This window comes from Gossypium hirsutum, chromosome D09 (genome assembly GCF_007990345.1).
Source record: "Gossypium hirsutum isolate 1008001.06 chromosome D09, Gossypium_hirsutum_v2.1, whole genome shotgun sequence".
NCBI classification, from domain to species: Eukaryota; Viridiplantae; Streptophyta; class Magnoliopsida; order Malvales; family Malvaceae; genus Gossypium; species Gossypium hirsutum.
In genome coordinates this window covers 13,838,059-13,860,441 of record NC_053445.1, presented here as the reverse complement: position 1 = coordinate 13,860,441, position 22,383 = coordinate 13,838,059, and the positions used below count along the sequence as shown (strand labels likewise).

The 22,383-nt window shown below is 37.1% G+C and overlaps 1 protein-coding gene and 2 long non-coding RNA genes across 4 annotated transcripts; 1 reads left to right on the top strand and 2 right to left on the bottom strand.

Moving 5' to 3' along the window:
- Window positions 1-9,869: 9,869 nt before the first annotated feature.
- On the top strand, window positions 9,870-11,038 carry LOC121221187 (uncharacterized). 2 transcript variants are annotated; one of them, XR_005918711.1, is made up of 3 exons: window positions 9,877-10,463; window positions 10,549-10,679; window positions 10,786-11,038. It is a non-coding gene; the product is annotated as an uncharacterized lncRNA (long non-coding RNA). The 2 variants fall into 2 exon arrangements; XR_005918710.1 differs by having other exon boundaries at window positions 9,870-10,463; window positions 10,549-11,038.
- A 225-nt stretch (window positions 11,039-11,263) lies between these two features.
- LOC121221186 (uncharacterized) lies at window positions 11,264-12,272 on the bottom strand. Its single transcript, XR_005918709.1, has 2 exons — window positions 11,904-12,272; window positions 11,264-11,617 (listed from the first exon to the last, which is right to left on the bottom strand). It is a non-coding gene; the product is annotated as an uncharacterized lncRNA (long non-coding RNA).
- A 6,631-nt stretch (window positions 12,273-18,903) lies between these two features.
- Window positions 18,904-21,548, bottom strand: LOC121221185 (ACT domain-containing protein ACR6). Its single transcript, XM_041101820.1, has 7 exons — window positions 21,255-21,548; window positions 20,990-21,035; window positions 20,794-20,908; window positions 20,644-20,711; window positions 19,952-20,557; window positions 19,622-19,726; window positions 18,904-19,514 (listed from the first exon to the last, which is right to left on the bottom strand). Exons 1-7 carry the CDS (start codon window positions 21,299-21,301, stop codon window positions 19,167-19,169), a joined length of 1,335 nt encoding a protein of 444 aa, XP_040957754.1. The 5' UTR covers window positions 21,302-21,548; the 3' UTR covers window positions 18,904-19,166.
- Between the last annotated feature and the right edge of the window lie 835 nt (window positions 21,549-22,383).

Sequence of the window (22,383 nt, the reverse complement as noted above, 5' to 3'; positions counted from 1 at the left end):
TTGTGAATACCCGGATGTTTTTCCTGAAGAATTGCCGGGTTTACCACCTGTTCGGGAGATAGAGTTTGGTATTGAGCTTGTACCTGGGACTACGCCGATTTCGATAGCTCCGTATCGTATGGCACCAACTGAGTTAAAAGAGTTGAAAGCTCAGCTGCAAGAATTGACGGATAGAGGTTTCGCTCGGCCAAGTTTCTCACCTTGGGGTGCACCAGTATTGTTCGTGAAAAAGAAGGACGGAACCATAAGGTTGTGCATTGACTATCGTCAACTGAATAAAGTGACGATAAAGAATAAATATCCATTACCGCGTATTGATGATTTGTTTGATCAACTAAAGGGGGCCTCAGTGTTCTCAAAAATAGATTTGAGATCGGGTTATTATCAGTTGCGGATTCGAGATTCGGACGTACCCAAAACTGCTTTCAGAACGAGGTACGGTCACTACGAATTCTTAGTGATGCCGTTTGGGCTCACTAGTGCCCCTGCAGTATTTATGGATTTGATGAATCGGATCTTCAGACCATATTTGGATCGGTTCGTAGTTGTGTTCATTGATGACATCTTGGTCTATTCAAGAGATGAGACCGAACATGCTGAGCACCTGAGACTAGTGTTGCAAATTTTACGGGATAAGCAGTTATATGCTAAGTTCAGTAAGTGTGAGTTCTGGTTAAGAGAGGTTAGCTTCTTGGGTCATGTGGTATCCGCATCGGGTATTCGAGTTGACCCGAACAAAATTTCAGCCATACTTAACTGGAAACCTCCGAGAAATATTACTGAGGTTCGGAGCTTTTTGGGGCTCGCCGGTTATTACCGACGATTTGTCAAAGGTTTCTCGATGATAGCCACACCAATGACGAAGCTACTTCAAAAGGATGTTAAGTTCGAATGGACGGAGAAGTGTCAGAAAAGTTTCGATCAACTGAAAACTCATTTGACTGAAGCTCCAATTCTAGTGCAACCCGAATCAGGCAAGGAGTTTGTCATTTATAGTGACGCATCCCTACTTGGGTTGGGTTGCGTGTTGATGCAAGAAGGTCGAGTGGTGGCCTATGCGTCGAGACAATTAAAGCCACATGAGAAAAATTATCCGACCCATGATCTCGAACTAGCTGCCATCGTATTTGCTTTAAAAATATGGCGACATTACTTATTTGGTGAAAAGTGCCATGTATTTTCGGATCACAAAAGTCTCAAATATTTGATGACTCAGAGAGACTTAAATCTGCGACAAAGACGTTGGCTTGAGTTGTTGAAAGATTACGAGCTTGTCATTGATTACCACCCGGGAAAGGCTAATGTGGTTGCGGACGCCTTAAGCCGGAAATCATTGTTTGCTTTACGAGCGATGAATGTACACTTGTCTGTTCTACCCGACAATGTGTTAGTAGCTGAATTAAAAGCCAAACCATTATTGATTCATCAAATTCGTGAAGCCCAGAAAGTTGATGATGAATTGGTTGCAAAACGGGCTGAGTGTGTTTCGAACAAGGAATCGGAGTTTCAAATTGATGGTGATGATTGTTTGAGGTTCAGAAGTCGTTTATGTGTTCCAAGGAATTCGGAACTCATTTCGATGATTTTGAACGAAGCCCATTGTAGCCGAATGTCAATTCACCCGAGGAGTACAAAAATGTACAACGATTTGAAACATCGGTTTTGGTGGCATGGTATGAAACGAGACATCTCCGACTTTGTTTCGAGATGTTTAATATGTCAACAAGTGAAAGCGAAACATCAAGTGCCTTCAGGACTACTTCAGCCGATCATGATACCCGAGTGGAAATGGGATCGAGTCACAATGGACCTTGTGTCCGGACTGCCATTGTCAGCAAGTAAGAAAGATGCGATTTGGGTTGTTGTCGATAGACTAACTAAGTCGGCTCACTTTATCCCCGTGCGTACGGATTTTTCATTGGATAAACTAGCTGAATTGTATGTTTCTCAGATTGTGAGATTACACGGGGTACCGATTTCTATTGTGTCGGATAGAGATCCGAGATTCACCTCGCGATTTTGGAAGAAATTGCAAGAAGCTTTGGGTACCAAGCTGCATTTTAGCACCGCTTTTCATCCACAAACCGATGGTCAATCCGAGCGGATAATTCAGATACTTGAGGATATGTTGAGATGTTGCATCCTCGAGTTCAGTAGTTCATGGGAACAGTATTTACCTTTGATTGAATTCGCTTACAACAATAGTTTTCAATCAAGTATTAAGATGGCACCTTACGAGGCTTTGTACGGTCGTAAATGCCGTACACCATTGTTTTGGACCGAGCTCGGTGAAAGTAGAATTTTTGGAGTTGATTTGATTAAAGATGCCGAGCAGAAAGTAAAGGTAATCCGTGAAAGTCTGAAGGTAGCCACAGATCGTCAAAAGTCGTATGCGGATTTGAAAAGAAAAGACATTGAATATCAGGTTGGAGATAAAGTGTTTCTTAAAGTTTCGCCTTGGAAAAAGGTACTCAGATTCGGCCGTAAGGGCAAATTGAGTCCGAGGTTCATTGGGCCGTATGAAATATCCGAAAGAATTGGTCCAGTGGCATATAGATTGATTTTACCCCCTGAACTTGAAAGGATTCACAACGTTTTTCATGTTTCGATGCTTCGACGTTACAGATCCGATCCGTCACATGTGATTAATCCCTCGGAAGTTGAAATTCAATCTGACTTGAGTTATGAAGAAGAACCGATTCGTATCCTAGCTCGTGAAGTGAAAGAGTTGCGAAACAGAAGGGTTCCGTTAGTTAAGGTGTTATGGCTCAAACACGGGATCGAGGAAGCTACTTGGGAAACTGAGAGCTCGATGAAAGAACGATACCCAAACCTATTCACCGGTAAGATTTTCGGGGACGAAAATTTCTTAAGTGGGGGAGAGTTGTGACAGCCCAAAACTGACCCTAGTCGGGAAGTGGTTTCGGGACTGCTAAACCGAGTCACCGAAATGTTTGAATGTGATATTAATGTCTAAAATATGTGATTATGAATGTGTGGAAAATTTCAAGCTTCGATTTAGTCAATTGCATGTGAATTTAGTCCATAGGACTTATGTGAGAAAGTTTTAAAAATGTGATAGGGTAATTTATAAGGACCAATTTAAGCAAGGAGTGAAAATATTGGCTTTGCATGTCAAATACCCCTTTTTTATACGTAGTGGCCGGCCATGATGGAGCATATATTAGACTATGTGGTAAATTTCCATGAAGTGGACATTATTTTAAGTAAAAGAAAAGAAATGATAAAAGAAATATTAAGGATACTAAAAGAAAAAAAAAAGAAGGAGGGAGGTTATCACCTTGTTCATCTTGGCCGGTTGTAGAGAGGAAGAGAGGAGGATAGCATTGGGTCATTTGAAACCTAAGGAAGGTTAGTCTTTTGTTTGGTTTTTGATAATTTTCACATTTTTGATATCATTGCTTTGTGTTCTTTAAACCCCATGGTTCAATTTTGTGAATTGATGATGATTTTGTGTTTTGCCATTGATGAGTGCTTGAGCTTTTTGATAGTTGTTGATGAAAAATGAAAGATATGTTAAAGATTGATATGTTTTGTGTTGAAGTTTTTGGTGATTTTGAGTAGTTAGGGCTAAATTACAAAAATAAATTTTTGAAGGACTCAAAGGTGAAATAAATGAAATGTATGGACTTATATGGGTACTAGGAAGATTCGGCCCTTAAGGAGTGTGACCAAATTTTGTGTATTTTGTGTTTTGTGGAATAAAGACTAAATTGTGAAAGTGCGAAATATTAGGGGTAAAAATGTAATTTACCCATTTATGCGTTATTAGACTAAATTGAATGAAAATATGTTAAAACGAGATTTATTTGAATATGTTAAGATCAAGAAACCAAGAAATTGGATTTAGATCGGGGAAAATCGAAAGTAGTTGAGTAGCCGATCAATTAGTCGACGACATCCGAAGAAAGTTATAAGCAATTAGATATTAAAATTTCGGAATAAATGTTAGTTATATATGCTGAAATGGAAATATGATAAATGTATATATAGCTGAATATGATATGTGTGAATTATATGTTAAATTAAGGCTTGGTAAGCTAGCTATTAAGGTGAAATGCTAATGTTAGTATTTGATTTGGTAATAATCTGTTTGGGGACAGCAGCAGTAAGGTGATTTTGGAAAATCGCCATAATTTGTAGGAGTTGAATTAGAAGCTGAGTGAATTATGTCATTAAAGCTTGAAGAGTCTATTTTCTTACAAAAGAAACTATAAAAACAAAAGAGTTACCGATCTTGAGATATTTGAAGTATTGTGGGGCTGAGTCAAAATGACTACTGGATTCCCTGTTCTGTTTTTAGAAAATCATTATAAATTGTACAAAAATGATTATAAGATAAAATTTATATGCTTAGACTCCTTAATGAGTCTAGTTTCAAATGAGATCAGATACAACACATTTTGAATTCTGTAAAATGAGAAATTGGATTCGTAGTGAAGAGTGGTCAGAATAGTCAAACAGTGAAACAGGGGAAACTTTAAGAAAAATCTGGTATTGATTGGCCAAGCCTAAAATTCTGAAAATTTTATGGATGGAAGATATACGAGTCTATATTCAGGGAAAATTAACGGCAAGTGATTTGGAGTTTAGTAGCTCCAGTTATAAATAATTTAGTAACTACTGCTCAGGAAAACAGCTCGTAGTGAATATGTGATTTTGTTGTAAACATTAATGAAAATTTGCCAATGAATTATTTATTGATTATTATAAAGCTTACTATAATCTATGTGTGTGAAAGTCGGATCAATATATATATTATTCTGAAAGTAATACTTGAATAGTCGATTAATGACTATTTTAAATTTTGTTGAACTTAAGCTCAAGAGCAAAGGGGAACTAGATCCGATAAAGGGAAGGAAAAAGTAATTGAATAGCCATTGAAGTCGTTCGACGACATCTGAGGTAAGTCTTCGAGTAATGACCCTACTTGAATTATATTGAAATGATTAGTCATACTATGACGGATAGTCGAATGTGCTTAGAGACTATGTTATAAAGCCAATTGAAATCATGCTCTTTGTGTGTGGCTATTGAGCCGAAATTCGAAAGGTTTAATAAATGTTTTGTGTTTGAGCCTTAGTAACGAAGAAATGATATGGATGTGTTATGATTATTGATATATGTGTGCATGAGCATTGGAATATATCCGGGCTAAGACCCGAAGGCAATTACGCGAGTTGATATATCCGGGCTATGACCCGAAGGCAATTATGCGAGTTGATATATCCGGGCTAAGACCCGAAGGCAATTATGCAAGTTGATATATCTGGGCTAAGACCCGAAGGCAATTATGCAAGTTGATATGTCCGGGTTAAGACCCGAAGGCAAATGTGTTTGCGGCTATATCCGGTTAAATACCGAAGAGACTTGGGTTTGAATGTGAGCGCTTGGTGCTGTAATAAATTCTATTAATACGCTCGACTAAACCGAACGATAAGGTATGTTTGCATGTGCTTCAGAAAAGTCGATTAGTTTTAAATAGTCTTCGTGAAATCGACTAATGAATTTTCGGCTTTTAGAAAGGTTGATACCTTGTGTATATATGTTGATGAAGTGTGAAGTAAGTATGATTATGAGAATGTGTGTTAATAAAGTGACTTAGTTAGCTATGTGAATGTAATACTTTAGTCAAAGCCGATTTCATTACTTGAAACTTACTAAGCTTAAAATGCTTACCCGGTTGCTTTGGCTCTCTGTTTTATAGATTTTGTTCGTTAGCTATCGGATTCGGGATCAGCGAAGTCGAAGTCATCCACACTATCAAAGCTCTTTTGGTACTCTTTTAGTTGAACTCTGGATATGGCATGTATAGGACTACCCCCTGTTGTTTAAGTACTTTTTGTGATGTATGTGTGTAAAGCCATGCGAAAATGGCTCGTAGAAGTGGAGTATGGCATTAGACCATTTGTGTTTATGTATGTATATATGGTTTCACGATGTGACTATGGTTTGGAATGGAAGTGTTGGGCAAATGATCAGCCATTGGAATGGCTAAATATGATCATATGTGGACCTATGTATGACAAAACCCTAGTTGGTCCATGGTAACCACGAAATAGGTAAAGTTTACCTTGAAAGCGGATGCTGACAGCAGCAGTGGTGTGGATTTGAAAAATCACAAAAATTTGTAGGAATGGAATTAAATAGTGAATAAATTATGTAATCGAACCTTGATGAATCTATTTTCATATGAAAGTAACGAAACAATCATATGAACAGTATATTAAGAGATATTAAAGTTCTCGTGAAACAGGGCCAGAACGGTTTCTGGATCTCCTATTTCGACTTTGAAAATTTACCTTAAATTAACCAGAGATAATTAGGAGTCATACCATATATGTATAGATTCCTCTCTGAGTCTAGTTTCTATAGAAACAAACAGCATCAGTATTGGAGCCCTGTACAAGGAGATATCCAAGTCGTAATGCGCAAAGTTCAGGGTAGTCGATCCCTGTAACATGGGAGACTTTGACTAATAAACTGTACTAATTGGCCCGACCAAAAATTCTAGAAAAAAATATGTAGATGGGCATGTGAGTCTAGTTTCAGGGAAAAATCACGAAACTGATTTTCGAGTTGTGAAACTCAAGATATGATTTTTAAAGCGACTATTACGCAGATTGGCAGTGTCTGGAAAATTTTTAAAAGTCTGTTAACACCTTGTGTTCGACTCCGGTGACGGTCTCGGGTTCGGGGTGTTACATGTAGAGTAGCACCACATGTCCTCATCCATGTCACACGGCCTGGTCACATGGTCGTGTGACCCCTATTTACAATATTTTCTACATTTTTTTTTGTTTTGTTCCAGATCAGTTATTACTTGTTTCTAAATTGATTTTTAGGTTCCGTAGGCCCGATTTAAGTTTCGTTTTCTCATATATGCTTTGAATGGTGATTGACTATTGATTTATGATGATTAAATTGAACTTTGAATTGTTTTGATTTATTATTGGACTTGTTAATCGTCGTAGCATCCCGTAACCTTAATTTGGAGGTGGAGACTAGTTAAGGGTGTTATAGCTCACTTGTTCGAGGCAGCAGTTAGGCCCTAATTTGATCAAAACATTGCTTGTATTGCTACCTAAAATTCAAGGTCCTAAAATGATTACTCAATTTGGGCTGATCAGCTTGTATACTGTGTTATACAAGATTGTCACGAAGATGATTGTTAATCGACTAAGACCGTTAATGGTAAAACTTACTAAGCAGAACCAAGCGAGCTTTGTTGTGGGAAGAAACAACTTGGATAACATTTTTATTGAGTAGGAGGTAGTGCATTCCATCAGAAGTTTCAAATGATGGAATTTTTGGATGGCTTTGAAGATTGATCTAGAAAAAGCCTACGATAGGATCTTATGGGATTTCTTTAAGGATACTCTTTTAAAAGTTGATTTCCACCATTATTGGTTAATGTGATATTAAATTATGTGTTCTCATCTTCATTATAGATACTATGGAATGAAGTTGTTACTGATTCATTTACGCCTCCACATGGAATAAGGAAGGAGATCTACTCTTCCCTTATCTTTTTGTACTTTGTATGGAGTGTCTTGGACATCTTATTGAAAATGTAGTTGACTAGAAGAGTTGGACACCGTTGGTTTTGTCAATGAGAGGTCTAGCACTGCCTCATCTATTTTTCGTTGATGATCTTATTCTTTTCTACGAGGTATATAAGGGTCAGGCGACCCATATAAATCATATTCTAAATATGTTTTGACATTTTTCTGAACAAAAGGTGAACAAAAGCAAGACACAGGTACTTTTTTCACCCAATACAGCAGATTAATTAGCAAATGAATTTTTTAGTGATGTTGGGTTTAATAAGTGGTTGACCTTCGTATGTATCTTGGCATGCCTCTAGTACACAAAAGAGTGGCGATGAACACCTTTGAATTTTTGGTTAATAAAGTTTGAAATAAAATTAATGGGTAGGAAGTAAGAATGCTTTCAATGGAAGGCAAAATCACATTGGTAAAGTTCGTCTTATTAGTTATACCGAGGTGCTTCATGAGTACAATTTGTATACATGTTTCTGTTTGCAATGAAATTGAAAAACTATCTCGTCATTTTATTAGGAGAGCTAATTCGGAATCAAGAAAGTCGACCCTTTTGTCTTGGGGTGATTGTTGTCGTCCACTTGATGCTGGAGGTATAAGTTTGAGAAATCTAGCTTATCAAAACAAAATGTTCTTATTAAAACTAGGCTTCCAGTTACTCGCAAATATGGATGGCTTATGTGTTCGAATCTTGAAGAATAAGTATAACATCCAAGGGGTGTTGCAAGTATCAATCGCAATGAGTCATTTCTTATTCATTTGGAGGTCCTTGATGATGTTTTGGTCGGATGTCATCGTCAATGTCTATTGGTCTATAGGGGACGGTCAGCTTACGAACTTCTGGAATGATATGTGGCTTCGACAAGTTGGACCCCTTAGAGCTTTTTATAGAGGTCCTAGGCAACCGGACGATACACTATACGTATGTGATATAGTTGATGTTAATGGTTGATGGGATTGGTCTTGGTTAAGTGGTTTAATTCCTAGTCATATTAACGTGAATATAGCAGTTCTATTGACACCCTCCTTTGCTATAGGGACGGATCGATTAGCATGGAAATTGACACCCTCCTTTGCTACAGGGACGGATCGATTAGCATGGAAATGGATGAAAAAAGATATTTTCTTCATTGCTAAAACTTATAGAAATCTCCACCCCATTGATACTAACGAAGCCTCTAATGTTTGGAAGTTGATATGGAAGGCTAAGGTGCCTTAAAAGGTTTGGGTATTTATTTGGTTCCTATGGCAAAATAGGTTATTGACGAATGGGGAATGAGCGAAAAGACATGACCAATGAAATTCATTGCCTTAGATGTGGTAATGTATTTGGATCTAGGTTCCATGCAATTTTGGACTGCCATTTTTCAAAATTGGTTTAGCTTTCTGTGGTGCCGAGACATGCTCATATCATCTTCTTTTCAATGCCTCTTAATGATCGGTTCCTATGGAATAGGCAGAATATAGAGAACTGTGGTAGCGAGGATATTGAATGGCAGACGCTCTTCTCCATTTTATGCTGGTTGCTATGGAAAAATAGAAATTTTTTTTCTAATAGCCATAATTTTGTACAAGATCTTATAGGTACATGTTTTACTTGGCTGAGGAGTTATGCAATATCGATTTCCAATTTGCTTCAACCTAATCCTATGGTCACTGCTATGTATTGGTTGCTATTGGAGAGTGGATGGATTAAACTCAACATGAATGGGGTGGCATCATCAAATAGTTCCAACGCTTCTATTGGAGGAGTGTTTAGAGATTCAGATGAAAATTGGTTGTGTGGTTACTCAATGATGATCTGTAAGGACACAATATTTAGGATTGAAGTAAGATTTGTTTTAGAAGGACTATGCATAGCACGGGAGAAGGGATTCAGACAATAAGATCTAAAGTGTGATAATGCACTTCTGGTAGAAACCTTCTTAGCTAGTGGCTCTGCCAATAGTATGATGGTAGAATTATGCATAATCCATCAACTTCTATGTCGTAATTGGAAAGTACGAGTTCGCTATATCTCGAGTTCTCATAATTAAGTTTCTGATTGCATGGCCAAAATTGCTACTTCTAGATTCACAAGTTTATAGTTGTTTGAAGAACTCCAATATGAGTACAAGGTTTATTGCTAGTTGGTCACAATCATGCTTTTACGTTGCTTTAGTTTTATGTTTAATGTTGTGATCGTTTAATGTTGTTCTTTTCTACTAACATATATATTAAATTGTATTACAGTTGCAAAATAGAAGTGTAGACTTAATTAAATATAATTCTACATGCTAATTTTCTTTAGTAAATAATGCCAGTGGCTTTATTGCAAAGAAAAGGATACAAAAGTACACCAAAACAAAACCAGATACATAACCACAAAAAGATAGTCCCTTTACCCAAAAGACCCCACCGACACAAAAGCACTCAAGCCAACAGTGTAAAAGACAATGAAGAGACACTTAAGACTAGACAAAATTAGGGGTAATAGAGATCACCAAGAAAACCCCCAACCCGAAACTACAGAAGCTGAGACTCAAGGTGGAGAAATAAGCCTTCTATCAGCAGCGGCAAGAGAAGTAGCCAACAACGGAGCTTCCTCCACCTAAAACCTATCTTCCAGTCGTGACATACCTTCTTCAGCCACCGCATACGCAGTCCTATTTCTAGATCTTTCAAGGAAAGCAAACCGACACTCCAAAAATAACTGAGAAAGACCCTTCGCTTCCCAGATTAGGGCGCTAATTTCAAAGAAATCATCAGACTCAGCTTGAAACATTTGAACAATTGTCCTTGCATCGCGTTCTAGAACAACAAACTGGAACCCCAGATCGACAGCAAATCGCAGCATATGAAGGACTGCTAACGCTTCCGCAAAAAAGACTGAAGATACAGGTAATGTAACCCGACTGCATGCCCCCATAATCATTCCAGATGCATCCTTTATAACAACTCTTGAGCATGCTTTTCGCTGTTGCAGGGAAAAACTAGCATCAATATTTATTTTAACAAGCAAAATCGGGGGAGGATTCCACCTGATCGACTTGTCTAGAACATCTGACCGACATTCGAAGCAAGAACTTTAAGCTTAGAGTAGTAACCTCAAACAAGGTAACCACATCTCGCACCCCCTAAGCAATTCCTTCATGATACAATTTTTTCCTAGCATACCATAATGCCCAAACAACCATTGCAATTTCTATCCTTTTATGCATAGGGTAACGATCAAACATCCAGGAGAGCCAATCCTTAAAACTCCACTATGCATCATTAGTAGGGCATCCATAGTGAAAGGTCAACCAAACATTCCTAGCAAACACACAGTTGCAGAAGACATGGCTCACATCCTCATCAACTGCATGACATCGAGGGCAGTGGGTATCATTCGCAATCCTCTTATTGTAAAGACATAATTTTGTAGGCACAAACTGATTAATAAACTTCCACAAAGAAATTTTAATTTTCAAGAAGCACGAAAGCCCCATACTTGCTAATAAAGCCATGTATCCATCGGTGATACAGTAGCAAGGCCTAATAGCATTCGGTACCCACTTCTAAAATTGTAAACAGCAGAGTATTTGCCCCCCATACCACCTGATCTTCTTGAGAGAAATTTTGAGAGTAGGATGGTTTTAATAATATTGACTTTGTAATGGCCCAATATTGCCAGGCACAACATAGACAATAAAAACGAATTAAAATTATTAAAAGTCCAATGTCAATAAAGTCCAATTACAATGGGCAATTACAATGGGCCAAATTCATACAGCCCAATACCATAACCCAATTACAATAGTAGCTTAAACCCATTACCCAGACCCAAAATACATTACATACAGCCCAATACCAAACTCGAATCAGCTAGCCCGGATACCCCTGGCCCAAATCACCTAAGCCCTAAAGACCAAAATCAGAAAACCCTAGCAGTAGCCCTTCCCAACGCCGGAGCAGGGAAACCCCTTTGCTCTTCCTCGCACGAGCACCACCACGCCTCCCAGCCACGCACGCCTCCGTACGGCCAACTCTGTACCTCCAAGTTGGCCGAATACCTGCAAAAAACACGCGGAAATAGTAGCGAATAGGGATATAACAGAATAGGGGGAGCAATTATAATGATTTTTAATTTCTATTTTCTATAAATCGGGATATAAAAATCCAACACAAACACTGTAAACGGATTCACAAACATCAAAAATAAAAGATTAAAAAAGGTTGCTGTTCTTTTTTTTTGGGATTCATTTGTTTATTTATTTATTTTATTTTATTATTATTTTTTTAAAGAATCGTTTTTTTTAAAAAAACTCAATAAAGAAAAAAGAAGAAGAAGGAGTTTACCGGACGCCCTGAAACCGCCGTCAGAAGGCGGGTCTCTGCCTTCGAGACCAGATTCGGAGGGCGTTGTGGGCCTCTGTCTCGGTTCTTTTGGGCCTCGAAAGCCCAACCTCCTAGCTCGCCTGGAATCGGGCTTTAAAAGCCCTTCGCCGCGCTTCGTCGGCCGTCGGATTCCATGACTGTACGGCAGACGAGTTAACGACGGCTAGATGGCCGATTGTCGGAAGGACGGAGATTGAGAGAAAAGGGGTGTGCTTTTGAAGTTTTTTTCTCTGAAAACTAAAAAATGAAATTTTAAAAAAAAAGGGGGTTTAAATAAAGTTTAAAAACGACGCCGTATTTGGACTTAGGGTTCAGAGGCCAAAATGACGTCGTTTTGGACCTCTGACCCGCGACTCGATCCAGCAGTCCACAGGACCCGCGTGTTCGCAATGAATGGGCTTTTTGCGCGATTGGTCCCTCGGATTTTGCAACATGGCTCGATTTGATCCTTTTTGGTTTTTCTGATTTTGGGCAGGGAATTTTGCTTCTGTTTCGATTTGGTCCTCAAACCACATGCAGTCCCTTGCTCGAAACGCCACGTTTCGGGACTGGGGAATATTTCCCTGGAAGTCCTTTGTGCTTTGAGCGTGTTTCATTTCAGTCCTTTGGCAACCTCTTTTATTTATTTGCGATTCGAGCCCCATATTTTGCGTCCGTTTTCAATTCAGTCCCTAGTCGGTTTAATTGTTTTTATTTATTTATTTACTCATAAAAAATAGTTTATTTAATATTTCATTTAATTTTTATTTATTTACTTAATTTTGATCAAACTTACATTAGGTTTTATTTTATTTATTTATTCACTATTTTAAATATTGGTTTTGTTTATTTTAATCCTCACCATTATCATTGCAATTTCATTCTATTAATTATTTATTTGTTATCTTCAAATGTTTTCAAATCTAAATCTATTAAAATTATATTTTTTTGTTATTATATTAATGTTATTGTTATATTGTTTCTTACATTATTATTCATGCATTTCGATTTATTTGTATCAATGTTATGTGTATATTTTATGATGCATATTATGTTATGGATTTTAAGTGTATGTTGTATATTCATTATAGGTCGTGTACGGCATTCTTTCCGTTTTGAACAATTTATTTTCAAATATAATCAAAATTGCACGCATTTGTTTTTTTTTAAAATTCCATTAATTCATACTCCAAATTCAAAAGGGTAAAATTTCGAAAATAAAAGCAATATTTCGTATTTAGAAAATTCGAGAAGTCGTGCCCTAACTTACTGGGTTTCGATCTTTTTCGCGTTAAATCTAAATAACCGAATATCCTTTTTAAATTAAAATAAATGAGGTTTAAGTAAAATAACAAAAGGCAAGCTTACTCTAAAAAATACAAGGTGTCGTGTCCTAACTTACTGGATGTGACATCTTGTTACTTCGAGATAAGGAGGCATTTTCCATTTTGATTTATTCGAGTAATTTTAAAATAACGCAATATAAAAAGGGATCGTATTTTTAAATTCTTTTCGAGTTTTTAATTTTTGACACCAAGACATTAAGTAGTCAACTAGGTACCAATTTTGGGCGTATCGAGGGTGCTAATCATTTCTCGTGCATAACCGACTCCCGAACCTGTTTCTTTGAATTTCGCAGACCAAAAGTATTATTTTAATAAATTAAATCGCTTATTAAAAACAATCACTTTTCGTGGTGACCCAATCACACCTCATCAAAAAAGATTGGTGGCGACTCACATTTTCGTTTTCATTTTTAAAATTCAAGTCGACCCCGTTTTATCAAAAAAATGGTGTCAACAGGCTTTTTCAGGAGAAAACATGTGCCTAATTCCAACTCGTAGGGTCATGCACCATAAAATTCGCGATGTGCATGATATGATCACACGTTATTTCTAAAGTTTTCTAGGAAATTGCCCAGGTAGGCAGTAGTCATCCCAGACTAAACTTTGAGAACCCGAGCTCACCTTCCACCTCAAACCCGATTCAAGCAACCTACGAGCGCACCAAATGCTCCACCAAATCATTGATGTCCTGGAACCCAAATTTGCCTTAAGGAAACCTATAGTTGGAAAATACTTTGCCTTTAAAACCTTCCAACTAAAGAAAATGGGTTTACTAGAAGCCTCCAACCATGTTTTGCCAATAGTGCACTATTAAAATTTTGCAATGTCCCGGAATCCAAGACCACTAGCCCTTTTAAGATCACAAAGAGAGGCCCAAGAACACCAGTGGATCCCCATTTTATCCTTAGAATTTAACCACCAAAACCAAGCCATTAAACCTTCCAACTCCTTGCAAAAAGACATGGGTAAAAGGAAACACATCATTGCTTATGTTGGTAACACCTGAAGGATGGATTTGATGAACACTTCTTTTCCTCCCATAGATAGAGTCCGAGCACTCCAGGCCATAATTCGACTTTCAAAGTGATCTCTATGGCCTGAAAATGCACTTTTCTTGTCTCTACTCATAATCAAAGGCAACCCCAAATATTTCTCTATATTGATAGAACATGGAACACCCAAAATACTCCCCACATCCGATCGATTTCCTGGAATCACATTGGAACTGAAAAAATGGTAGATTTTTTAAAATTAATAAGTTGGCTCGAACGGCTAGCATACTTCATCAAAAGTTCTTTCAGAATAGTAGCTCTCGTGGCTATCACCCCACCAAAAATCAAGTTGTCATCAGCAAAAATGAGGTGAGTTACCAAAATGGCACCCCGTGCAACTCTCACCCCACAAATTTGGCCCTCTACAGATGCAACCTGCAGCAAAGAGGACAAGCCCTCCCCATAAATTAGAAACAAATAGGGACTGAGCGAGTCCCCTTGCCTAAGTCCTGGGGTTGAACTAAATGTTTCTCCCACATGGCCATTCACCACCACCGAATACAATACTGATGAAATAAAATGCATAATAACATTAACCCAATTCAAAGAGAACCCCATCCTGATCAACATCACCTCAATAAAGTGCCACTCTACACAGTCGTAGGCTTTACTCATATCCGGCTTTAAAGAAAAAGACCCATGCTGACCTAACCGCCTATTCTTAATGGAGTGAAGAATCTCATATGCAGCCCCAACATTATCAGAAATAAGCCTACCAGGTACAAATGCACTTTGTGCCTAATCGATACACAAGTGAAGCACTTTTTGAAACCTATTAACCAACATCTTTGAGGCAATTTTAAATAGAACAGTACAAAGACTTATCGGTCAACACCATAGTACATGGATTACTAATTTTCGAGATTAGAACAATATGCATATGATTAATAGAGGATAAATCCACATCACCTTTAATAATGCTAATGCAAAAAATTGAAACAACCTGTCCCATTATATTCCAACACTGCTGATAAAACATGGCACCAAGACCATCTTCCCCATATGCCTTGAGAGGACTCATGGATTTTAGAGTAGTGAACACATTCTCCTCAGTATACGTACACTCCAAACAGGTATTCATAGCAGCAAAAATGCAACTCTCCACGCCTACAAGGACTTCAGTAGGATCCAATGTTCCATGCGAATAAAAAAGGTCTTGAAAGTAATCAGTGGCAACCCATGCATCATCACTATCCGCCTCCACCACCAAACCCGTATTATCCTCCAACCGATTGATACGGTTCCTTCGACGTCGTTAGGATGCAACTCGATGGAAAAAATTCGAATTCCTATCCCCGTGCTTTAACCAATTAACCCTCCCTGCTGTTCCCAATAGAGCTTCTCCTTATCATATTTTAGATTCAAAAACTAACTTCACATCCACAATTTCACCCAATACCTCTTCTGTTGGCACCAACCCATTTAATACACCAAGCTGATTCTAGAGGTCAATCTCCGTCAGTTTTTTTGTCTTGTTTAACCTTCCGGGGTCCAAACCAACAACCCATCACAAATGACGCACAATCTCTCTGGAATAGGTCCCTCTGAACCCTCCTAAAGCTTTTTGATCTCAGCTCCATATAATTCTTCTAATAACCATGCTACTTCAAATCTAAAAAATCTTTTACCAGCAGGCAGACCGCCGCTAGCGGTAGTACCAACCAGGACAGGGCAATGATCCAAAAAAGGTCACGACTGATGAGAGACTAGAAACTGAGGAAACAAATTCAACCACGGCTCATTGGCAACCCCTCTATCAAGCCTCTCTTGAATATTATTATGCATCATTTTACCTCGCTCTCAAATAAACCAGACCCCATTATATCCCAAATCCTCCAAAGAAAAATCTTCTAGAACACTTCGAAAAGCATGCTTTTGACAATCGCTATACACCAAACTACCTTGCTTTTCAAAAGAGTACATAATTTTGTTAAAATCGCCAAAAACTAACCATGGCACTTCTGGAGAATCATTTAATTGTCACAAAAGATTCCAAGAATCAACCCTTCTCTGTCCCTCAAGTGCCCCATAAAATCTCGTACACCTCCAACACTTGCCATCGGCGTCCTCATCAACCAGAACATCAATTTGACTATCCGAAAAAGACCTCAAAGAGACAATACAATGTTGCTTCCACCCTAATGAAAGACCCTCCACTCCCTATAGAACCGACATTCACACCATGCTGAAAACCACACATCTAACAAACCTTCTCCATACAATCATTCTGTAATTTCGTTTCAACTAAAAAAATACAGAGGGTTAATATCCCTTAGCACATGCTGAAGACAAAAAATCGTCTGAGGATTCCCCAAACCCCGGATGTTCTAGCAAAAAAGTTTCATGGCGACCGACTGGCCTGCTAATCCAGGACCGTCGATAATGAAGAATTTGCATCCATTGATACCAAAAAACTACACTCCCCTAACTCCTTCGATTGAATCTGGGAACGTTTCAAACCTTTTATATGCATTATTGGTGTATGCACCCCTACAGTGCTTATCTCCTCATCAAAATCCATACCTAGAGGCCCAATTCTACACGACCTGATTATTCCACTAATCGACCCATTTGAAGCTCCACTACTCAGACCCACAGATAAGGTCCAATCAGACTTACCCAATTTAATAGAACCCCCAACCTGCCCATCATCCCAATTAGCACCAAAATTCAAGGGAAGGAAATTCGACATTTTCTCCCTAATCCTCACAATCTCAGGATTCCTCGCCGTAGAAACCAGAACACGAGAGTCGTCCTCCTCCCTCAACCAAATACTAGTCGACACCACCGCTCGCCTGGTCGACGCTCTAGGGGAGATGTCCCGCCTGAACTCTAATTCTTGTTTGTCGTGGAGGACCTGAATGGGATAAAAACTTTCCCCTATGGCCTAGTTTCCCACAGAGAAAACAGAAAAGAGAAAGCTTTTCATACTCAAACCTCACATAAACCTATCTCCTGTTGGCCAATAGTACCTTCTTCTTCCGCTTCAATGGCCTTCGAATATCAAGATGAGTCGTAACCCTTATGGCCCCCTATATCACAACGAAATCCCCTTTACATCGTACTCAAGGAATTGGCCAATGAAATTACCCAACTGCCGCGCTACCAACTCCATGGATTCATGGGGCAAGTCAAGGACTAAAACCCAAAAATCAACAGTAACCAAAGGAACAACCATAAGATCTTCCCCACCCCACAAACGATGCATAAGAAGGAAATGAGAGTTAAAAGTCCATGGACCACAGCCTCAATTCTATCCGCATCCACCTAATAATACAATCAAAAGAGATAGCGACCCTCATTCAAATAAGAAATTGGAATACCTCCAACCAGGTGCCATACATTCGCCAAAGTCGCCTTCATCGATGGGAAATTAATCACATTGGAAGTCAGAAAGATACCTACAAAACAATACTCATAGGACACCCCAACACCTGGTTCTCCCAAACCAAGTGGTATGACCACCACCTCCTCCTCTCCAATGGACAAATCAACAAGAATCTCTTCCACCGCCGCCATTTAAAAACAAGAAAACACAAAAACAAACAAGGACAACTTGATATGGAAAGGCAAAGAAAAGAAACATGCTAACAAGTAGAGGAAAACGTGCTAACAAGCAGAATTTGATTTTACTAAATTAAATTTAGTTGCTAAATCTGAGTTAAAAATAATAATTATCGAAGTGAACCGCTAAAAATTACATAATATCAATAGTGCATTAAAGTCGTCTTAAGATCATCACGGGGATTTAAAATCTTGAGCACCACTTTAAATTACAAATTTACAGTTTACTAGAACATATACATTAAAAAGAATAGATTAAAATATATTTAAAATTAAAATGAAATTATTATAGAAAATCATTTAAATATGAAATTAATTGAGATATAACATAAAAATAATATGAAAAATATTAAAACATGATACACATAAGAAAGTGAATTGAACAAGACAAAAATATATCAATATGTAAAAATTTAATTATTAGTTATTAATGTGTAATATTATTTTTTATAAATTTATAATGATTGAAACATACAATTTTCGTTTCAAAATCAGTCCCCGTGATAAAATTGTGCAAATATATATAAAAAAATTAAAAACAAAATGAACAGAATTTTTTTTTTCTAAATTGAAGACTATTGTAAACTATACAAAATATTAGTTAAATTCAAACTTTATACAAACGCAATATGAAAAAATTCAAAATACAATATGATAAATGAACTTAGTCAATTTACATAATACAAATTATAAAACTATAAAAAAATAATATAAATATATAATAAATTTCTTTTTTTTAAAAATAAAATTATAGTATTTAAATAATACCAATGTAATTTTTTACCTTTACTTCCTTCCATATTTCCTTTCTTTTCAATCCTTTTCTTCCTTCTTCATTAAAAACCCTAAATAAGTTGTCCTAACTGAGAGCACCCAAATTTGAGATTGTGCATTCATTCTCCTTGCTTGGGACAACTTAATGCAAATTTGTAAAATCAAATTTTATTATGTGTTTTTCCCCTGAAATCATTTCAAGGGTACAAAAATAAAAACAACACTTAATTAATGTACACAATAAGATCCAGAAGAAACTTACTTTGTTTTTCTTATTCACCTAGTCTACTTTCTATACAAACTTGCATCTTATGAGCAATCCATGCAAACGTTCATTTTGTACAGATGTTACTTACAAGTGATATAATGAAAGATACACAACCACCACCAGTAACTTTCACTGTATCAGTATATTGGTAACTATGAAAGGGAGACTTGTCTTGCTCCCCATCTATATCTTTTGACTTCATATCTTCATCCAATAGAGGAAGACTATACAGGGATAGAAATCATGAGTAAGATCTGATTAGCTTGAAATTCTGAAAAGTACGTGCTTTGAACAAGTTCCCGAACAAATAACTCATTGTTGTCTCTTGATGAGGTGGTTTTGGTGCAAGACTTGATCTATTATGTTTCACCTGCAGTGCACTCCGGCCTATCTGTCGACAGATTGAATCAATAATCTTGGGATCGACCGGATTTCCAGTCATATCTGTGACATAGAAGGTGTCCTTGGCCTTACCACCTTTCGTCGAGATTAATGCTCTCTTGATACACAAGCTGTTTTCCCGGAAAATCCGGGTAATATCGGACAGTAGTCCAAGCCTGTCTTCTGTGCACAATTCTAGCTCCAGCCCCTGTACCATGAAATGTTGCAGGGTATAACATCAAGGACACTATGTTCAGATTGTCATAATCAAAAGTTTCTTCTTGTGTAAGGTGACAGGGAGATGGTTTCCTATACCTCAGATGCTCTCCTCTCGATGGCTGCTTCAAGACATTGTATAACACGGACACACTCTGCTTCTGAACTGATCGGGAGCCCGTCTACATGTCGGATATAAAATTCCTACAAAGACAAAAAAGCTGATGCCATTAACACTGTCGAATCTACAATTCTAAGCATATCAACTTGTGCTCAACTGAGTAGAATTCCAACACAAAATGGATTACAATGTCAGCTTCATCTTACACCAATTGCTTCAATATTGCATCAGCAAGTTGATCAATATATATATATATCAGTGGCTGATAGGACTGCCATCACATTAAAATGGTAAAAGAACTATCTCACCTGATTAGCGTCCATCCTCGTTGTGTTGACCATTCCATGAAAAACAACATATTGCATATCTGTAAGAGTGCAGATAATATCAAACAGTAGTTTTGGCCTATCTTTTGCCCTCATGGTAATAACAGTGTAATCTTTCTCAATATTCAACAGATTAACTTGGGGTCTCGAGCTCCTCTCTTCGACTGCCCTGACTCCAGTTTTTTCCACCCTTTCGTAGTCCCTATCTGCAAACATGATTTGATGCAACCTTCGCTCCCTATGCATGACACCGGGAGCTGAAAGCATTGTTTTTGCTGTTTTCAAGTCATCATTTCCTTTGAGAACATTGCAAAGCAAGTCCTTTATCATCAAGAGACGTTTTGGGTCGGTGATTGCGCAGCCTGTCGAATCATCTGTCACATGAACTACAGCTGCAGCACGGGTGTTATGGGTCCAAATCTCGGCATTTACAACGTTGCAACGCAGGTCCGCCAGGACTGCACATACTTCAGATAATAAACCAGGCCTATCAGTCCCTGCAAGTTCAATTGATGTATGCTCTTCTGATGGCATTACACCTACGGAGCCTCTCCGTGATGGTACAAAGCCCGCACTAGTTTCGATTCTCTGTAAAAAATTAAAATTTAAGGTGAAAAATAGTTAAAAATCTGTAAGGCCAAAAGAGTAACATGAGGTAGGTTCTTATTTCTTACCCTTTGAATATAGTCAATAATTTCTTTATCTCTGATTTTGTTGCCATCATTGTCAACAACATTGAAAACTGAAACATGAGCAACAATACTAAAAGAAATCAGTGTATGTTGAGTATAAATTGAAGAGTGTTTTTAAGGGAAAAGTTTTACCATCCATAAACCATCCTCCATCAGATGCTATGTATGCTTTTCTTATTGTAAGATTCATATCAGTAAGCACTTGAACTACTTCCAGGAGAATCCCATGTTTGTTGACACTGTCAACCTGAAGAGAAAGTTCCCCAATATCCAAATATAAGGAACTGGTTACCCACATATCATAATTCAAGCTAATTAAGCTTTTTACCTGGATAACTGTGGCATCCTCACAAGCATTATTGTCAATCACCACTCTGCAACAACAAAAACCATACATCTCAAATTAAAAGCAATAAAGAGACAAGAATACGACATGCCAAATTTGCTTCAGTTTTTTATGAAAAAATATATGAACAAACTCTAATCTTCTTCAATTTCTTCATCCAAAACAGCAGGGGGGGAAAAGAACTCAAAAAATCTAACCAATAAATTCAAACGAAAATCTCTCAAAGAAAAAAAGGAGAAAAAATTACCTGGGTTGGTTTACCCTTCTGATAAGCTTAGCATATTCATCATCCATTTCTCAAGAAAAAAGAAAACCAAATTTCTCCAAGCTGAAAAACCACAAGCACCAAAGAAGAAAACCAAACTTTTTCAAAAAAGAAATTGATTAGCTCAGAAATCCCAGAACTCAGAATTTCCAAAAGGGCAACTTTTATTATTCTTTTTGTATGATACTGTACAAAATTGAAAATAAATAAAAATAAAAATAGGTCTTCCGAAACCAATATTCAAGGAAAGCACGAGTTAGGAAAATAAAAATAGTAGGACTACATAATAATTGAAAGCTTAAAAATAAATTAGAAGAAGAGTGTCCGAAAATGTAATATATTGGGGACGTGTAAATAAATGATTGGTTGGAAAGTCGTTATTGCTGCCCGTGGTCAGGCTCGTGCGTGTTGACGAATGTTGTACTTTTGACCTTTTTTATTTATCTAGTATTTAACTGTGGTGATCACAATAGGGAGTGTGACAAGCAGGTGGTGATTACAGTTTGGTCGGAGATTTTTTTCCCGTGTTTTCGGCGGCATTTTCTTCTTCATCTTCATATTATTTTATATTAGTCTCAGTGTTTTAAGCAACCTTTGTTTTCTCTATTTTGGTAGTGATGTTATTTATATTAATGTATTAATAATATAAAGAGCTTCAAAAATTTCAAAATCAATATTTTTACAGCATCCTTTTTTATAATTTTCATTTTTCTTTAAAATTTTCATTTTAAATTATACCATAAGATTTGACATCTTATTTAATAATTAAATTAATAATTTTAATAACGTAAACATCTTATTGATATAACTTTGATAGTTTAGGGATATAACTAGAATATTTTAAAATTTGAAAATCACTTTAAAATACAAGTTATAATTTAGAGATGTATAATGCAATTAACTTCTAAAAATATGCTTATAATATATATATATTAGAAGCAAAATAAAAGAAAAAATTAAAACAAAAGACCATTAAATATTACTAAAACAAAATTTTTCCAATTTTTTATTATTTTGATTAAATTTATCCTTAGATTATAACAAATGCATTTTTAGTAAAAAAAAATGTGTTGTTTTTCATTTTTTCTCTCTCACTTTGATGAAAAGAGAA

Bases quoted from the DNA above. Each gene is read 5' to 3' on its own strand.
- LOC121221185 (XM_041101820.1), bottom strand. From the start codon at position 21,301: ATGGATGATGAATATGCTAAGCTTATCAGAAGGGTAAACCAACCCAG. The intron at 20,558-20,643 runs GTAAGAAATAAG...AATTTTTTACAG, and splicing joins TTATTGACTATATTCAAAGG to AGAATCGAAACTAGTGCGGG. The intron at 19,515-19,621 runs GTATAGGAAACC...TTCATGGTACAG, and splicing joins TCGAGAGGAGAGCATCTGAG to GGGCTGGAGCTAGAATTGTG.